A 17,606-nucleotide genomic window follows, 5' to 3' on the forward strand; every position below is an offset into this window, starting at 1 on the left:
AACAAGGGCCATGGGTTGGACATCTCCTCTTTTATCACTTATCAATTATAATACAGCAAATGTGTTGTAAATGTTGTACCTTGATGAAGGTATCTTTTCTTTTATGTACATTGAGAGCATATGCACCAAGACAAATTCCTTGTGTGTCCAATCACACTTGGCCAGTTAAAATTCTATTCTATTAAAACGAAGCATACTATATGACATATAGATTGCATATTTTCTGGATGCTGACAATATGTGTCTATTGATTTTAAAATACTGCAACATGAAATTCAGCAAAGGCCCTCCTGGCCATGGCTGCTACATGCTGTTTGAGAAGGAGTTGAAATCTAGGAGGCACCCCAAATTGGGTACAGAATTGCCTGAGGTCATGCAATCCCATCCATAACAAGAGATGGCCCAGAATCAGGGGAGCCTAAAACCCAAAGTTATTCAGTCTTCCTAGAGTTGAGTTGAAGCCTGTTGTTTTCTCTCCAGATCCCTTCTTCTGCCTACAATTAATCAGATAGAGGATATCCATGGCATTGCTTGGAAATATATTGCTTGGAAATATATTGCTTGGAAATATATTGCTTGGAAATATATTGCTTGGAAATATATTGCTTGGAAATATATTGCTTGGAAATATATTGCTTGGAAATATATTGCTTGGAAAAATATGATGAAAATATATATCTTACCCTAAACCAGTGGAAGACCTAATCCAGTGGCTTCATGTAGGTATTAAATAGCAAAGGAGAGAACACTGAAGCCTACAGCATCACAATTATAATACAGCAAATACAGCAAATACAGCAAATGTGTTGTAAATGTTGTACCTTAATGAGGGTATCTTTTCTTTTATGTACATTGAGAGCATATGCACCAAGACAAATTCCTTGTGTGTCCAATCACACTTGGCCAATAAAAATTCTATTCTATTCTATTCTATTTTATTCTATTCTATTCTATTAAAACGAAGCATACTATATGACATATAGATTGCATATTTTCTGGATGCTGACAATACGTGTCTATTGACTTTAAAATACTGCAACATGAAATTCAGCAAAGGCCCTCCTGGCCATGGCTGCTACATGCTGTTTGAGAAGGAGTTGAAATCTAGGAGGCACCCCAAATTAGGTACAGAATTGCCTGAGGTAGTGCAATCCCATCCATAACAAGAGATGGCCCAGAATCAGGGGAGCCTAAAACCCAAAGTTATTCAGTCTTCCTAGAGTTGAGTTGAAGCCTGTTGTTTTCTCTCCAGATCCCCTCTTCTACCTACAATTAATCAGATAGAGGATATCCATGGCATTGCTTGGAAATATATTGCTTGGAAAAATATGATGAAAATATATATCTTACCCTAAACCAGTGGAAGACCTAATCCAGTGGCTTCATGTAGGTATTAAATAGCAAAGGAGAGAACACTGAAGCCTACAGCATCACACATAACAAGGGCCATGGGTTGGACATCTCCTCTTTTATCACTTATCATTTTGCTTGGAACTAGCCCCAAAGGAAAGAGGAGAATCAGCACAATATTGTGCCTCCCACTGCAACCTTCGAAACTGGTCCAGAAGGGTACCATGATCAAGGACAGATGCACAATTTTTGTCCCATTATTGCCAGGTGTTTGTTTATTTCAGAAGCATCACAATTATAATACAGCAAATACAGCAAATACAGCAAATGTGTTGTAAATGTTGTACCTTGATGAAGGTATCTTTTCTTTTATGTACATTGAGAGCATATGCACCAAGACAAATTCCTTGTGTGTCCAATCACACTTGGCCAATAAAAATTCTATTCTATTCTATTCTATTCTATTCTATTCTATTCTATTCTATTCTATTCTATTCTATTCTATTAAAACGAAGCATACTATATGACATATAGATTGCATATTTTCTGGATGCTGACAATATGTGTCTATTGATTTTAAAATACTGCAACATGAAATTCAGCAAAGGCCCTCCTGGCCATGGCTGCTACATGCTGTTTGAGAAGGAGTTGAAATCTAGGAGGCACCCCAAATTGGGTACAGAATTGCCTGAGGTAGTGCAATCCCATCCATAACAAGAGATGGCCCAGAATCAGGGGAGCCTAAAACCCAAAGTTATTCAGTCTTCCTAGAGTTGAGTTGAAGCCTGTTGTTTTCTCTCCAGATCCCTCTTCTGCCTACAATTAATCAGATAGAGGATATCCATGGCATTGCTTGGAAATATATTGCTTGGAAATATATTGCTTGGAAATATATTGCTTGGAAATATATTGCTTGGAAATATATTGCTTGGAAATATATTGCTTGGAAATATATTGCTTGGAAAAATATGATGAAAATATATATCTTACCCTAAACCAGTGGAAGACCTAATCCAGTGGCTTCATGTAGGTATTAAATAGCAAAGGAGAGAACACTGAAGCCTACAGCATCACACATAACAAGGGCCATGGGTTGGACATCTCCTCTTTTATCACTTATCATTTTGCTTGGAACTAGCCCCAAAGGAAAGAGGAGAATCAGCACAATATTGTGCCTCCCACTGCAACCTTCGAAACTGGTCCAGAAGGGTACCATGATCAAGGACAGATGCACAATTTTTGTCCCATTATTGCCAGGTGTTTGTTTATTTCAGAAGCATCACAATTAAAACGAAGCATACTATATGACATAAAATATAAAATACAAGATTAAAATATGTACAAATTAAACAGATCTTGCCCCAAAACTAGCAATATTAATTACATCCTGTCATGCTGTCTCAAGTGTATACTGATTGGGACACAAAGGACAGGTATACAGTGCATATTGTCTGCATGACACCAGAATTGCAAAGAGCATAAGCCATTGGATAGCTTCATTTGTTCAGAGTGTCTCTGAATCTTGTTGTACCTGTGTGCAGCCTATTCAAACGATTTCCATATTTCCCAGCTTTCGTCAGATCCAGTTGCCAGCTCCTCTGTTGGTTTCATCCAGTGTTGATTCTTAGTATCTTTCCATGGGTACATTCTGCTTTCAAATTGTTCAATGTCTTCCGTCAACCTAAGGAAGCTTTTCGTGGATTTTAATCTCTGATAAGAGCTGGTTTTAGGCAATAGAGAAGATGTGTCTAGATACTGATGATTTGAGCCTCTCTGTGTATGCTGCTTCTTCTAGCAATGCCAGCTAGATCTTACCTAGAGGGGTGGGTTTAAGGCATATGGAATAATTTTACTAGTTTCATTCAGAACAACATCTACTTTTCCAGCGTGTGCTGATTTATACAGACTGGGCAGGTGTATTCCGCTGCTTAGTAGCAAAGAGCTTTTGTCTTTTGGTTTGCATTCTAGGTAGAGCTCATTAATTTCCTAAGGATGTTATTTTGTCCACTGACCTTCAGTTTAATGTTGGTACAGTGCTATTTACAGTATATGTTAGGGCCCTATTTAGAGTGACCCTAAATATTTAGGGCTGTGGCAATAACATCCCTTTCCATATAATATACACTTCCTAGCAGCCATCATCTCTTGAGATTACTGGAGTATGGAACCTGCAAGTTAGCTATCCTGATAATGTATGGATTGCATTTTCCTGTAGAATATGTTTAATAGTTTTAATGGTTCTTATTTTAGTTGTTTATTTGTAATTGAGTATTGTTTTTGTTATACAGTTTTGTGAGGCTTCCAGATCACAGATATAAGACGGGAAACTATAAAATTAATTAATTTTCTGGAAAGTTTGGAATGCTGTTATTTGCTGTTGCATTGTTTTTAAAAGGACTGTTAAATGCAGCATAATTTTGAATGATGTACATTTTGATTTGCAACCCCTTTAGTCCACATTGTGACATTGTCCCTGTAGACTGAAATTGAATTATGAGATAAACTATTAACCTACAGTATATTAAAACAAAAGCATGCATAGCCTTTTATAACTTCCATTTGCTAAGGGTAGGGATGACTAATTATTAACAGTCTGTGGTCCTGACTTAGTCTTCAAGTAGTTTTATCTGGCTGCTAGTAGCTTGATGAAGTGTCCATAAAATTGAGTCAAAATTATAGCACTCGTTATTATGAAGAGTTATTATGAAGTGGAAGACTACAATCTTGAAAAATTCCTTGTTCTGCCCAGGATGCTTTAATCACTAACTGTTGTCAGATCCACATAAGGGGAGATGAAATGTATTAACTTCCTGCTACAGAATTAGGTAATGGTGTTTCTTTCTTCCGCATTTTCATTGTATATAGTTAAAGTATATTTCTAGTCTGATTGACTGGAGTAATCACAATATAAATAGAAAAATATCTGAGCTCATCTTTTTTACACTTAATATGTAGGACTTTATATATGGACAATACAGAGATATAATTTACATCTGTAAAGTTGACTGAACAAATGATCACTTCTTTTAGGAAAATATTCAGTTCCCTCGATAATGAATGTGTATTCACATTGGTTTCAGTAACTTTATCTTAGACTTTGGGTGCTGAGACTGAAGTGAAATATCCCATGAGGTTGTTTTGGAAAAATAGCTCACTGGATCCAGGTATTTGGTATAATTTGGAACAGTTGAATAGTTCAGGGGTCCCCAACCTTTTGGATCTCAGGAACCACCAAGTCCATAATTTTAAATCCCGGGGACCATTAATACAAATCCAGTGTGTGGCTTGCTGAAGCACCTGGACTCCCAGTGACGGGATGGGTCCTTCAGGCACTGTCCCTCCTCTCTCTTTCTCTCTTTCTCCCCCTCCCCCCTCTCTCCCACTCATTCTCTCATTCTGTCTCCCCCTCTTTCTCTCTCTCCCACTCATTCTGTCATCTCTCTCCCTCTCTCTTTCTCTCTCTCTTTCTCCCCCTCTTTCTCTCTCTCTCCCCCACTCTTCCTCTTTCATGCTCTCTTTCTCTTCCCTCTTTCTCTCTCTCTCCCTCTCTTTCTCTCTCTCCCACTCATTCTGTCATCTCTTTCTCTCCCCCCTTTCTCTCTTTCTCTCTCTCTCCCCCTCTCTCTTTCTCTCTCTCTTTTCTCCCTCTCTCTTCCCCCTCTCTCTCCCCACTCTATCTCTCTCATTCTCTCCCTCCCTCTCTCTCTTTATCTCCCTCTCTCTCCCACCTCTTTTTCTCTCTCTCTCTACCCTTCTCTTTCTCTCTTTCCCACTCTTTCTCATGGGCCAGCCAGTGTCTTGGGGCTGAGAGGAAGTCAAGCGTCTCCCCGAGAGACCGAGGTGTAGGAGCACCAAGGGCTGGAAGAAACAGCTGTGAGATCCAGCTCCCGTTCTGAAATATGGAGCAAATCTCCATTCCCCCCTCCCCCTCCCTTGCCAGGCAAGAAGTGACTGGGAAGGGAGGGCGAGGGGCGGGGACAGCCACTGGTTGGGTTCAGCTGACAAGAAACTAAAGCAGGGGGAAGAAACAGCCCAGGATTCCCGCCACCCGTTGCTTCGGCCCACCTGCACCGCCATTCCCCCCCTTGCAATATTACCTCATTCTAGCCAGCGAGGGCTCTGCTGCAAAGTTACAAATTGCCCGAACCTCCCTCAACAGCGGTGATTTATAGTCCCACCATGAGCTGCCTGGCCAGTCCCATCTTCCAGAGCTCTAGTCACGGGACTGGCCATTGTTTATTCCAGAGCAGCTCCTCTATCCGAGTGCGCCACGGACCACCAACATTTTCTCGCGGACCACCGGTTGGTGACCACTGGAATAGTTCATGTTATTCTCCTGTTTGAAAACCGTCAAGTCTTTCTGAAGATTTTCAGGGCCGTGGGTGGCTCAGGCTGTAAGATAGCCTGTTATTAAACACAGCTGCTTGCAATTACTGCAGGCTCGAGTCCCACCAGGCCCAAGGTTGACTCAGCCTTCCATCCTTTATAAGGTAGGTAAAATGAGGACCCAGATTGTTGGGAGGGCAATAAGTTGACTTTGTATATAAATATACAAATAGGATGAGACTATTGCCTTACACAATGTAAGCCACCCTGAGTCTTCGGAGAAGGGCGGGATATAAATGTAAATAAAATAAAAAAAGATCAGTATCTGAAATTCCCTCAACACTGTCAAACTATTTACTAAATCTGCACTACTATTAATCTTCTCATCGTTCCCATCACCCATCTCCTTCCACTTATGACTGTAACTTTGTTGCTTGTATCCTTACGATTTATACTGATATTGTTTCCTGATTGCTTATTTGTACCCTATGACTATCATAAGTGTTGTATCATTAAGTGTTAAATTTGTACCTATGACTATCATCAAGTGTTGTAAGTGTTGTACCTTGATGAAGGTATCTTTTCTTTTACGTACACTGAGAGCATATGCACCAAGACAAATTCCTTGTGTGTCCAATCACACTTGGCCAATAAAAATTCTCTCCTCTCCTCCCCTCCCCTCCCCTCCCCTTCTCTCCTCAGACCTGGTGCCTTTATGGAACTCCATAAATACTTTACACTAAACTCTGATTCACATTGTTAGCTAGAAACTTCCTCTCCCCAGGTCTTCTTTAAAAAAATGAAAATTATCCTGTAGTAAGCTATTAACCCTACTGAGAAGAATGTTAATGCCTTAGTTGATTGAATTCAGTAAATGGGATTACAGGCAAATTAAATTGCATCTTCTCCAATGAACTGAAGCTTTTATAAATTTATAATTCATTTTTGCTGAAATAGCCTACTTTGCTGACAATAAATGGCTGTGAAATGTTTTAGTGAACTTAAGATTATGGTGTTTTCTAAGAACATTCTAAGCAGAATGTTAGATTCAATTCAAATGTTAGATTCAATTTTTGTCTACTACTTTAGTTATGTTATTTATACTTTCTTATTAAAATTATGCATTTGCAATTTTGATTTGATGATAGTTTCCATGGCCATTTTAATTGGTTGTATCCTTTTACTGGGTTGCTGTAAATGGCTGTGAGTATTGATTTGATGATGTGTAAATAGAATGGATAAATGGATGGATGAATGAATAAAATTAACAAATGTTTGAAGTTATGACTAAGCCCCCCCAAAGCTACTTATAACCTGGTTCAGATGCTACTTCCCCAATCATATGACCATATTTTGGCTGCTTAGCAACTGGCCCACATGTACAGCTGTTTGCTGTAGCCTACTATCATTTTTGCTGGAAACTGGCATTTATAACTGGCATTACTATTACATTTTTGCTGGAAACTGGCATTTATTTCCAATTCCTAACCTACATTGAACAGTGGGTATACTTAACAAGTGCATACTTAACAAAATTATAGCAAATGCATAATTTTAATAAGAAAGTATAAATAACATAACTAAAGTAGTAGACAAAAATTGAATCTAACATTTGAATTGAATCTAACATTCTGCTTAGAATGTTCTTAGAAAACACCATAATCTTAAGTTCACTAAAACATTTCACAGCCATTTATTGTCAGCAAAGTAGGCTATTTCAGCAAAAATGAATTATAAATTTATAAAAGCTTCAGTTCATTGGAGAACTGAAGTGCAGCATTTGCTTTATAATTCTGATATTTGCTTACGGATCACCAGTAAAAGGTCACAAAATCAGGTTGGTCAAGTGATGATCTGCTTTGCAGCCATCATGACATACAACCATAATTGCAAGGCTCAATTATGGTTGCAAATAAGGGACTACTTGTAGTGATAAGTTTTTCAGGATAGCAGTAGAAGATGAAAGACCAAAGTCCTGTATTAAATCATCTGGTATGAGCAAAGAATTGCTGCATTATCTATACATAATAGCAGAGGTAAATACATCTGCCAAGTTTAGTCAGAGATCAAACTATCTACCATTGATGAGGAGTTGGATGAGAAGTAGAAGACACATGTTTGGAGTGATTATCTACCACCAAGTGTCATCTATACTTTTATTTGTATTATTTTATTAAAATAATAAAGCTACTTTATTGGCCAATGCTTGAACAGATCAAATGAATTTAATTGCTAATTGCCATGTCCAGGTCTTAAAGCACAAAATAGCAAAGAGGAAGAACTGCTAGAACTAGAGCCCAAAGTTAGGTATTTATACTTATATCAATATTTCTGTTATGCTTATTTTTTTCTTAACTTTATAATTACTGTTTAATATTCCTGTTAAATTTCTGTTTATTTCACTGTTTTAATAAATTAAAAATTAAAAGGGAAGCCGATGGCCTGACAATGATTTAAAATATGATTTTTTCTAATAATTTGCTAGATTATGACAATTCAGTCTCTTTCCTTTTCCTTGTCAGAAACTCACAATGAAGAAAACCTGACCATATCTTTGTTTATTGAACCTTTAATCAGGGATTTCCCAGTGTCCCTTGAGCAACATTCCCTGTTTTATTTTTTTGTCCAAATGAGATCATTTTGATGATGTATTCTAAAGGACAAATTATCTAGAATATTTGGGATATTATAGACCTTGTACAGTGTATAATTAGGAACAAATTGTTACTTTAACTGTCACGCATTATTCCATATAAAATACCTTTGGAGTTAGATGTCAAATTCAAAGTGTTCTTGGCAGCTTGTAACTGTAAAGAAAGAGTAGAGTCTAAAGAGAGACTCTGCCCCAGAAAGCTTGCAAATCAGTCCACCCTGGCTATGTAGACCTAAGAAAAACTTGATTAGTTTAAATTAACTGCTCACAAATCATCTTCTAAATATATACTTGTTACTGTGATTATTTAGGAACAGGATTCTGCAGTCAACCTTCAATTCAACCAGAGAATAAAAACGTCTGGGTAGCAGCATAATAATCAGTGGTAACATAATCAGTTTAGAATAGTTGAACTCATTATTTAAATGTATGGTATTAATGGTAAATTCTACACACACACACATCTATTAGCAATGATATCAGCTAACAGTTATATAGCATTAATTTGTTTAGCAGTTTCTTTGATTTTTCAGGTTTTTTTTCTTCTAAATATTTTCTCTCTCCTTTAGTTTTGGGAAACGCTCTGCAGGAAGCTTCAGGCGTGGCTGTGAATGCATTGTTCTAGAACCATCTGAAATGATTGTGGTAGGTATAACTAGATTAATGATGGTAAAAAGTCACTTTTTTATTTCTTTTTGTCACAGCAGTATACACAAACAATTGTCATAGATAAAACAACATATCTTGAAGAAATATATATATATATATAAGTAAAAAATATATGCATCAACTATATTAATTTGATATAATGAAGGGAACAATAGGACAGGAACGGTAGGCACTTTTGTGCTCTTATGCACGCCATATTGTAGCTATTATTTGCCAAAATACATCTGCTAACAATAGAGAGACTGTCTACAATCTTAATCTTTTTAGTGATTCAGAACATCTGATAAGGAAAGAAATTTTTTTTCCTTAGGAAAACAAAACATCTTAACTGTTTGCTTTGTAGGTTTTAACCCCAGCCCTAATAAAAAAAAATTTCAAAAATGTTGGGAAAAATAAATTAGTTGTTAGTTGCAAAGTCGTGTCCGACTCATCGTGACCCCATGGGCAGCGTTCCTCCAGGCCTTCCTGTCCTTTACCATCCTCTGGAGTCCATTTAAGCTCACGCCTACTGCTTCAGTGACTCCATCCAGCCACCTCATTCTCTGTCGTTCCATTCTTCTTTTTTTCTCAATCTTTCCCAGCATTAGGCTCTTCTCCAGTGAGTCCGTCCTTCTCATTAGGTGGCCAAAGTTTCATCTTCAGGATCTGGCCTTCTAGAGAGCAGTCAGGTTTGATTTCCTCTAGGACTGACTGTTTTGATCACCTTGCAGTCCAAGGGACTCGCAGGAGTCTTCTCCAGCACCATACCTCAAAGGCCTCAATTCTTTGGCGCTCAGCCTTTCTTATGGTCCAACTTTCACAGCCAAACATTGCAACTGGGAAAACCATAGACTTTGCTATATGCATTTTTGTTGGCAGGGTGATGTCTCTGCTTTTTAGAATGCTGTCTAGATTTGCCATAGCTTTCCTCCCCAGGAGCAAGCGTCTTTTAATTTCTTGGCTGCAGTCCCCATCTGCGGTGATCTTGGATGCCAAGAAAATAAAATCTGTCACTACTTCAATTTCTTCCCTATCTATTTGCCAGGAATTGAGGGGGACGGATGCCATGATCTTAGTTTTCTTAACATTGAGTTTCAAGCCAACTTTCACACTCTCCTTCTTCACCCGCATCAAGAGGCTCTTTAGTTCTTCTTCACTTTCTGCCATTAGAGTGGTATCATCTGCATATCTGAGGTTGTTGATATTTCTCCTGGCAATCTTAATTCCAATTTGTGTTTCATCTAGCCCCGCCTTCCTCATGATGTGCTCTGCATATAAGCAGTGTCGGCTGGCGGCCCCCAGGGGAAGGTCCTTCTCTGTGGGAGCACCTACTCTCTGGAATGAACTTCCCCCCGGTTTACGCCAATTGCCTGACCTTCGGACCTTCCGCCGGGAACTGAAAACTTATTTATTTATACAAGCAGGACTGGCCTGACTTTTTAAATTCTAAATTTAAATTTTAAACTTTTAATGGTAATTTTATTGGGTATTTTTATGGTCAATCGACGGTTTTAATCTGGCCTTTCATTGAATAAGCTTTTTAATGGTTATTTTAATATGTATATTTATTGTTTTAAATGAAGGCTGTACACCGCCCTGAGTCCTTCGGGAGAAGGGCGGTATAGAAGTTTGATAAATAAAATAAATAAAATAAATAAATAAATAAGCAGGGTGACAGTATTCAACCTTGCTGGACTCCTTTACCAATTTTTAACCAATCAGTGGTTCCGTGTCCAGTTTTCACTGTTGCTTTTTGACCCACATATAGATTTCTCAAGAGTCAAATAAAATCTGGTACTCCCATCTCTTTAAGAACTTGCCACAATTTGTTTTGATCCACACAATCCACACTCTAGAAAAAGTGCAGAGAAGAGCAACAAAGATGATTAGGGGCTGGAGGCTAAAACATATGAAGAACGGTTGCAGGAAGTCGGTATGTCTAGTTTAATAAAAAGAAGGACTAAGGGAGACATGATAGCAGTGTTCCAATATCTCAGGGGTTGCCACAAAGAAGAGGGAGTTGGGCTGTTCTACAAAGCACCTGAGGGTAGAACAAGAAGCAATGGGTGGAAACTGATCAAGGAAAGAAGCAATTTAGAACTAAGGAGAAATTTCCTGATAGTTAGAACAATTAATAAGTGGAATGACTTGCCTGCAGAAGTTGTGAATGCTCCAACACTGGAAATTTTTAAGAAAATGTTGGATAACCATTTGTCTGAGATGGTGTAGGGTTTCCTGCCTGGGCAGGGGGTTGGACTAGAAGGCCTCCAAGGTCCCTTCCAACTCTGTTGTTATATTATATTATATTACAATCAAAGGCTTTAGCATAGTCAGTGAAGCAGAAGTAGATGTTTTTCTGGAACTCCCTAGCTTTCTCCATGATCCAGTGTATGTTGGCAATTTGATCTCAAGTTCCTCTACCTCTTCGAAATCCTGCCTGTACTTCTGGTAGTTCTCGATCCACATACTGCTGGAGCCTAGCTTGTAGGATTTTAAGCATAACCTTACTAGCATGTGAAATGAGTGCAATGGTGCGATAGTTTGAACATTCTTTGGCATTGCCTTTCTTTGGAATTGGAATGTAAACTGACCTTTTCCAATCCTGTGGCCACTGTTGAGTTTTCAAATTTGCTGGAAAATTGAGTGTAACACTTTTACTGCATCATCTTTTAAGATTTTGAATAACTCAAGGTGGAATACTGTCACTCAACTAGCTTTGTTGTTGCTCAGATTTCCTAAGGCCCATTTGACTTCACTTTATAGGATGTCTAGGTTTAGGTCAGTGACCACGCTGTTGTGGTTATCAGGGACGTTAAGCTTGTTCTTGTATAGTTCTGTGTAATTTTGCCACCTCTTCTTAATCTCTTTTAACACTGTTAGATCCCTGCCATTTTGGTCCTTTATCATGCCCATCTTTGCATGAAACGTTCCCTTCATATCTTGAAGAGATCTCTGGTCCTCCCTGTTCTATTGTTTTCTATTTCTTTGCACTGTTTATTTAAGAAGGCTTTCTTATCTCTTCTAGATATTCTCTGGAATTCTGCATTCATTTGGATGTATCTTTCTCTTTCTCCGTTGCCTTTCGCTTCCTTTCTTTCCTAAGCTATTTGCAAAGCTTCCTCTGACAGCCATTTTTCTTTCTTCCCTTTCTTTTTCTTTGGGATGGTTTTACTTGCTACCTCTTGTACAATGTTGCGAACCTCCGTCCGTAGTTCTTCAGGCACTCTGTCTATCAGATCTAGTTCCTTAAATCTATTTTTCACCCCTACTATATATTCATCAGGGATATGATTTAGTTCATACCTGAGTGGCCTAGTGCTTTTCCCTACTGTCTTCAATTTAAGCCTAAATTTTGCAATGAGAAGCTCATGATCTGAGCCACAGTCAGCTCATGATCTTGTTTTTACTGACTGTACAGAGCTTCTCCATCTTTGGCTGAAGAGCACATAGTCAATCTGATTTCTGTGTTGATCGTTTGGTGATGTCCATGTGTAGAGTCGTCTCTTGGGCTGCTGGAAAAGAGTATTTGTTATGACCATCGTATTCTCTTGACAAAATTTTATCAGCCTGTGCCCTGCTTCATTTTGTACTCCCAGGCCAAACTTGCCTGTTATTCCAGTTATCTTTTGGATTTCTAATTTAGCATTCCAATCCCTCATGATGATAAGGCAGAGCTGAAATGCTACTGGTTCGGACTGGTTCGGCCGAACCAGTACTGATGGTAGGTGGTTCGGAGAACGGTAGCAATAGCAGCGCGAGGCTCAGCCCACTGGCACGGTAACCAGTTTTTTACCCTCTGCGCATGCGCAGAAGGGTTTGCACATGCACAGAGGGTCCATGCGCGCAAGTGCACTTCTGAACCGGTAGGGAAGGTAAGTAGATTTCACCCCTGTGATAAGGATATCATTTTTGGTGTTAATTCTATAAGGTGCTGTAGGGCTTCATAGAACTGGTCAATTTCATTCTCTTCAGCACCAGTGGTTGAGGCATAGATTTGGATTACTGTGATGTTGAATGGTTTGCCTTGGATTCAAACTGAGATCATTCTGTCATTTTGGGGATTGTATCTTAGTATTGCTTTTCCTACTCTTTTATTGATTATGAAGGCTACTCCATTTCTTCTGAGGGATTCTTGCCACAGTAGTATACCTGATGGTCATCTCACCCATTCCTGTCCATTTTAGTTCGTTGATTCCTAAGATGTCGATGTTCAGTCTTGTCATCTCTTATTTGACCACGTCCAGCTTGCCTTGATTCATGGATCTTACATTCCAGGTTCCTATGGAGAAAACATCTTTACAGCATTGGACTTTCCTTTCACCACTAGATGCATCCACATCTGAGCGTCCGTTCGGCTTTGGCCCAGTCGCTTCACTGTTTCTGGTGCTACTAGTACTAGCCCTCTGCTCTTCCCCAGTAGCATATTGGAATCTTCCGGCATCAAATCTTTTTTCCTTTTTGTACTGTCCATGGGGTTTTCATGGCAAAGATACTGGAGTGGGTTGCCATTTTCTTCTCCAGTGGATCACGTTTTGTCAGAACTCTGCTATGATCTGTCCGTCTTGGGTGTCCCTGCACGGCATAGCTCATAGCTTCATTGACCTATGCAAGCCCCTTTGCCATGACAAGGCAGTAATCCACAAAGGGGAAAACTAAATTGGAGAAGTACTTTTTGTTGTTTTAATTTCTTTTATAATTTCCTTAATTTTAATAGAGTCTATCTTGTTTTTCATAAATTTAAGCTCCTTCATTTTTCCCTATTCCACACAGTTTAGAAATGACAACAAATTTCAGTCCCTAGTTTGGCTTATCTTGTGACCAATATATATCTTCAAACTGTAGGAGGAATGATAGCTACAAAGTAGGTCAGGCCATTTCACAAATGCCAACAATGTGGGGTTTAATTTCCTTATTTTGAACAGTGTTTGGGTAAACAAGTTTGAGCTTAGTATTTGGGTGGGAATATCATGAAATCCCACGCTGAATTGGGATGTTGAAGAAAAGACAACATCTGGCAGATAAAATTGGTTGCATTCGCTCTACATTGGATCCTTAGGGCAGAGTCTATGGAGGTGATCAGGACTACACTTGCAAGTGTGAGCCTGTTGAAGCTGAGGAAGTGGATAGGGCTCCCTCAGCCACTTGTGTGTTAGATCTGTGCCCCTCCTGGTAATGAAGGCCTCTCAGGAGGGGATGGAGGAGTGGATCTGGCCAATCGTTAACTCCTTGAGAGAGAAAATGGTCCCGTCAGTTCTTAAAGAGGTCATAATGTGCCCCTACCTCAAAGGACCATTGCTCAACCCAGCTAGCCTGGACAGTTTTTGTTCAACCTCTCCTTTCTAGGGAAGGTGGTAAAGAGAGTGTTGCATGACAGCTTCAGAAAAGTCTGGACAAAGCAAATTATCTAAAGCCCTTTCAGTCAGTGTTAGAGCAGGGTTTGGTACTGAGATGGCATTGATCATGCTTGTGGATGACTTCTGGTGGGAGCAGGATGGAGGTAACGTACTGGCCAAAGACTAGTACAGATACTAAACGCAATAAAATTTAAGACAGAGTTAAAATACATTTGTAAAACAACGTATGTAACAACTGTAGGTTAGATCCAGGATAGATATGATAATACCTAAAGTTCATTCTCTTTTAAAGCATAGCCTCAGTTGGATTCACTATTTAAAATGTTATACATTTTGTAGGTAGTAAACTGTGATTTCATATCCTCAGAATAAAACAAATCTTTGCAAATGCATTGGAGACCATCTGTTAATATTGCTTAAAATACATTTAAAGTACATTATTACATTTGCTTATTTATTAGGTGGATTACATGGATGAAAATGAAGAGTATTTCCAGCGACAAGCTTCACATAGACAATCTAGAAGGAGATTTAGGAAAATCAACCAAAAAGGAGAAAGGCAAACAATTATTGATACTGTTGATGCTTATCCTGTAGGAAAGCCACCCTTACCTAGAGGTTATCATACGGTAAGCTGTTAATATTTGTATAGTGTATGTGTTATAGTGTAAGTATGAGAATTAGAGCATGAAATTGCTAATTATTAACTTTTTTCTACTGTGAAAACAGATATGGTCAAAGGATTCTCTGTGTAGAAGCTGCCTTATAATAAGTAGTTATGTGCAGAATGCATTTTAATGTGATGGATATTTAAAGTACATTTTACATTAACTCTTATGTCTGAAGATTCATATCAATGAATTATCGTTACCTCATTCCAAAGAACAAATTTGTAGTGTGTTATCTATGTAAGCTCAATTTTACTTTGTCTCTTCTCAACGTATTAAACCAGACTGTGTATCTTCCACTGGTATGCTGACATAATATTACATTATTTAATAAATCTGAACCAAATCTTTATCATCTGAGAGAGCATTATATTGCATAATTAGCAAATCATTGCAAATGATTTGGATATTGTAGTTGAAGAAGACATATTTTTACTTTAATGTTATATTTGACTAATGTTTAAAAGTGTTTGTATTTTGAAATACCAGAGTCTTAGTGTCAGCTAAACTTTGCAGGAGTTGTATAGTTCAAGAATGATATGATAGTTCATACTGCCATTTTTCATTGTGAAAGTAGGTTTCTGGAGCAAATTATATGAAGAAATAAGTGATGTACATATACATTGAATGTGGCATTAGAAATATCACAACGTTAATGCTAAGTAGAGTATTTTGGGGAGGGTTTGTTATTTTTAAATATGCTGCTTTTTTGAAAGTTTGAAATGATATACTACTAACGAAAATCTATTTTTCTGAAAAATGTAATTTTATTTAAGAGTTCTACATAAAATTTCCTTGTTCTAAAAAGAGGCTCTGGCTTGTGGCTGTTGCTTCTGAAAGCCTAACTTTTTCCTGACAAATAGATGGGCTCAAATAGCAGAACTATTTTAACTGATTTGCAAATGGGTTCCTGAGGAGAGAATTACTGTTGAAGAGATTAAGATTTTCATAGAACACAGAATAAGAACATAGAATAATAAAGTTGGACATATTCACTGTGCATATATTAATTTTAAGATTAACACTTCGAGTTAGTCCATGGGTAAATTATATAGCATAAATTGCATATGTATTAACTTCCTTTTATCCCCAATTACAATATTAGGCATTTCATTATGTACCAATAAATAATTTGATAATTATTTTCACTATATAAAAGCATGAAGAATCAGACTTGTAAGTTACCTAAAGAAGAATTAGCTTGGGAAGACATATGTGCGGTAAAAGTCTTAATTTTGTAATTTTGATACAGTGAATTAATCTTCATATAATGCAGAAAAGAGAGAATCTTTGAATCATTTGGTATCCTTCAAGTGCTCTCTCTGATTCTAAAGTATTGGGGAACAACTTTTTCGAGAATGTTTGTATATGTAGCCAATTTCAGTTTATAATTATTGTTGGCCTGTAAATGTTTGCCAGTATCAAAAAGCTTTTCTTGCTGTTTTGTGAATCTGTTGAATAACCCTGATTATTTATTTTGGTTATGTTATGTTATGTTATGTTATGTTATGTTATGTTACGTTACGTTACGTTACGTTACGTTACGTTACGAGAATAGTTCTCAGGGACTTGGTAACTTTCTGTATGATTTTATGAATTCTTCTATTTGAACTCAATATCCTAAAGATAGGATGCTTTTTGATACGTTTTAAAAAGTATAAAGCAGAAACATTGATATATTTTTCACATTTGTCCACATACATGGTAGGAGCAGGCAAAGACGCACTTAAGCTGTGGTTCTCATATGTGCTCATTGTAAATATAATGCTTCATTACATAAGTTTTCTTTTTTTGTCCTTCACTGTAAAGGCAGCAAATCAGGCTATAAAGTAAAATATGATTTGCATGTTTGGTTTCTCAGTGCAATTTCCTTTATTTGATGTATAAAACAAAGATTTGCTGAGGTTGCACATGCTCATTGAATTATGTTTTAAAAGCTAAAAGAAGTAACATATAGAAAGGAAATATAGAAATTATTAAAGAAAATTGACAAAATTTAGCAATACTAGTTTATATTAAATTACTACTATATAATACTTTATATTAAATGACTAAGTTGCCTAGGGAAAATCCATTTTAAATACTTCCTTACATAATAGCAGTAGTTCATAATAGTATATGTTTTGTTATATCTGATTATGTTCATCTTTTCCTTTCCTCCTATATGGCATTCATTTCATTTTGGCTCACAGGAATGCACTAAACAGCAGGTATTGTAACCTATCTGTATGGTCCTTTAATGTTTATTTTTCCCAAGTTTGGTGTGTGACTAATATCGTAATTCCGGTTGTTGCAAATTCATGTCATATCCCTATAATCCTACTACATAGTATATATTTTGGTTTGAATTTAAGTCACAAATGTTATTCCTTGTGACATCATCATTGTTAGCATTTCATTTGTTGTTGCTGTTGTTGTTTTTGATTGCCTGTGTGGCATCTTTCATTGTTAAAATTTCATAATTTAAATATACAATGCTTAGATGTATAAAATAGTGAAATACACCCTTTAAGTATTCTATTTATAAATTTTTCAGTTTTCATTCTCAAGCAGCAGCTATGTGTTACAGTTGAGCAACTGAGCTCTGTAACAAAAGTTAATTTTATA

The 17,606-nt window shown here is 37.5% G+C and overlaps 1 protein-coding gene across 4 annotated transcripts in view; it reads left to right on the top strand.

Annotated features, from left to right (window-relative positions):
• Positions 1–17,606, top strand: part of RAPGEF2 (Rap guanine nucleotide exchange factor 2) — a 238,966-nt gene that overhangs the window by 91,298 nt on the left and 130,062 nt on the right. For 3 of the 4 annotated variants that reach the window (XM_058193651.1, XM_058193648.1, XM_058193650.1), the window contains exons 5-7: positions 8,899–8,974; positions 14,793–14,960; positions 17,192–17,209. In XM_058193651.1, coding sequence (XP_058049634.1) covers positions 8,899–8,974; positions 14,793–14,960; positions 17,192–17,209 — 262 coding nt within the window. The remainder of the gene's footprint in view (positions 1–8,898; positions 8,975–14,792; positions 14,961–17,191; positions 17,210–17,606) is intronic. The other variant, XM_058193649.1, reaches the window with a different exon arrangement.

Source organism: Ahaetulla prasina, chromosome 8, assembly GCF_028640845.1.
Source record: "Ahaetulla prasina isolate Xishuangbanna chromosome 8, ASM2864084v1, whole genome shotgun sequence".
NCBI lineage: Eukaryota > Metazoa > Chordata > Lepidosauria > Squamata > Colubridae > Ahaetulla > Ahaetulla prasina.